The 2,132-nt window shown below is 48.6% G+C and overlaps 1 protein-coding gene across 1 annotated transcript; it reads left to right on the top strand.

Annotated features, from left to right (window-relative positions):
• Window positions 1–81: 81 nt before the first annotated feature.
• Pmar_PMAR004797 (hypothetical protein) lies at window positions 82–1,895 on the top strand (the record flags this gene model as incomplete). Its single annotated transcript, XM_002765100.1, has 9 exons — window positions 82–174; window positions 499–614; window positions 661–775; window positions 818–921; window positions 972–1,095; window positions 1,140–1,218; window positions 1,449–1,579; window positions 1,627–1,730; window positions 1,781–1,895. Coding segments are annotated over 9 exons (981 nt in total), but the record flags the coding sequence as incomplete, so codon positions are not given.
• Between the last annotated feature and the right edge of the window lie 237 nt (window positions 1,896–2,132).

Raw genomic sequence — 2,132 nt, forward strand, 5'->3', positions numbered from 1 at the left:
TACTATCTAAGTCGTGGTGCTTATACCGTGGCTAACTGACGATTGATGGTCCCTGCAGAATAAACTCTGGTTTCCTGTATAATGGTTAGAGGCAGTTTCCCTAAGCTCACTGCAGCACAGATAGTGGAGGTGCTTAAGGACGACTTCGCTGTCATAGTACCACCAAAGCTCAAGGTAGTAGTAGTAGTAGTAGTAGTAGTAGTAGTAGTAGTAGTAGTAGTGGTAGTAGTAGTGGTAGTAGTAGTAGTAGTAGTGGTAGTAGTAGTAGTAGTAGTAGTAGTAGTAGTAGTAGTAGTAGTAGTAGTAGTAGTGGTAGTAGTAGTAGTAGTAGTGGTAGTAGTAGTAGTAGTAGTAGTAGTAGTAGTAGTAGTAGTAGTAGTAGTAGTAGTAGTAGTAGTAGTAGTAGTGGTAGTAGTAGTAGTAGTAGTAGTAGTAGTAGTAGTAGTAGTAGTAGTAGTAGTAGAGTCTGGCTTAGCCTATATACAGCTGTTACCTTAGGCATGCATCCTAGCCCTACAACCAGAGGACCTTAGTGCATGTCCTGCGGAGATCCTACGCATTACCTATGATGCCCTTCTCGTGGGTGCATTAGATCTCACGGAAGATGAACTCAAGTAGAAGAGGAGCGTTAGACCTCACGTGCCGATGCTTCTCTCTCAGTGTACCAGCCGAGTTCTTGGGGCAGAGGGCGGCTCATGAGAGTACCACCCCTATTATGCTGATGTCCCGTCAAGTGAAATGGACTTATACGTACCTCCTTAGGGCTTCAGAACATGTAGGAAACATTCTGACAAAGGGTCGCAGTTGAGCCCTTCAGATTCGCTCTGTGTGCCCTCCGGTCGCCATATGTTCTGTGGTGTCCCCTTATGAGGACACCAAGCGTACGAGGATGCTCGTATCGGCATTGATCAACTACATAAGGCGGGTTAACCCTTTCCTGGCTGGTCATGGGAACTTGTGAAATTCAACAGGTACAAGTACATAGTTTTGGCCCAGCCCAAGATCAGTAGTACAGAGCAGATGAGAGCTGATGAGGAGGATGCGTTGGTAGAAGTCCAGGAGAAGGTCGAGCATAGCAAACGTGCTCTACAGGATGTATGCGAGAAGCGAGGCGGTTGTGGGTGTATGCTGTAGGGTAGGTCAAGGCCACACGCGAGAGGCTGAAGCCGAGCTTGACGAAGGCCAAGCATGATCGACATGTGCTTGATGAGGAACTATGTGAGCCAGCGTCGAGTAGATGTTCGATTTTGGTAACTGAACTCAGGAGTTCCCTTACTCATTTTAGGAGTGTATATACGAATTCGGGTAGATGTGTACAGAAACCAACAAGACTTAGAAATTTTCTCAGAATTTCAATATTGTCGCCCACCTGTAGCTAACCATGTGCATATTCTCCCACACTGATATGAGTTCCGATACTCTGGGGAGGTTGGTCTTGAGGGGTTCAGGTGCGCTCGGAAAGGCTAAGGAGGCTCTTGTTACGTCCATTGAAGAGCACGGGAGAGTGAAGGAAGAGCTGACTGTGGGGTCTAGTGAGAGAAGGCAGATTATTGAGGAGAAGAAGGAGGAGTTGCAGCATGTACGGCTAGGACCCTAGTAGAAATCTAAGCTGGGGTTTGCCGCTAGGTGGCAGACTTAGTGGTAGAGAATCCAGAGAGGGTTGTGGAGAAGCATAAGAAGTCCGAAGAAAGGGAGGCCGCGCTACGAAGGACGTTGGACGAGAAGCAGGCGTAGGTTGTGGTTGGGCGTGGTCGTCGTCGTCGTCACTGCTTGGTTACAGGAAGCTGTCCATGGCTAGAGAGAAGACGAGTGATTGGAGGGAGACCAATGGGAGGTTTGAGGGATTGATGAAGAAGGCTCGAGGAATCAAGGCAGATAAGGAGAAAATGGAGAAGGTAGGATGGGAGGAGGTCGCGGGTTCGATTCCCGGCTGGCGCATTTTTCTCCCTGGTCTTGATGATGCTCAACAGACCTTGCAAACGCTGGAGGACAGGAAGGCAAACGACGCGGATATATCGGCTGTGATGAGGGAGGCCGGAAAGCTGAAAGAGGAGGCGGCTCACAGAAGTGAGGGGACGGATCAGATTTAGGGACAGTGTGGGACAATGTGCACATGGTCAACTACATGTGTG

The sequence above is a fragment of the Perkinsus marinus genome (assembly GCF_000006405.1).
Source record: "Perkinsus marinus ATCC 50983 genomic scaffold scf_1104296975636, whole genome shotgun sequence".
Lineage (NCBI taxonomy): Eukaryota > Perkinsozoa > Perkinsida > Perkinsidae > Perkinsus > Perkinsus marinus.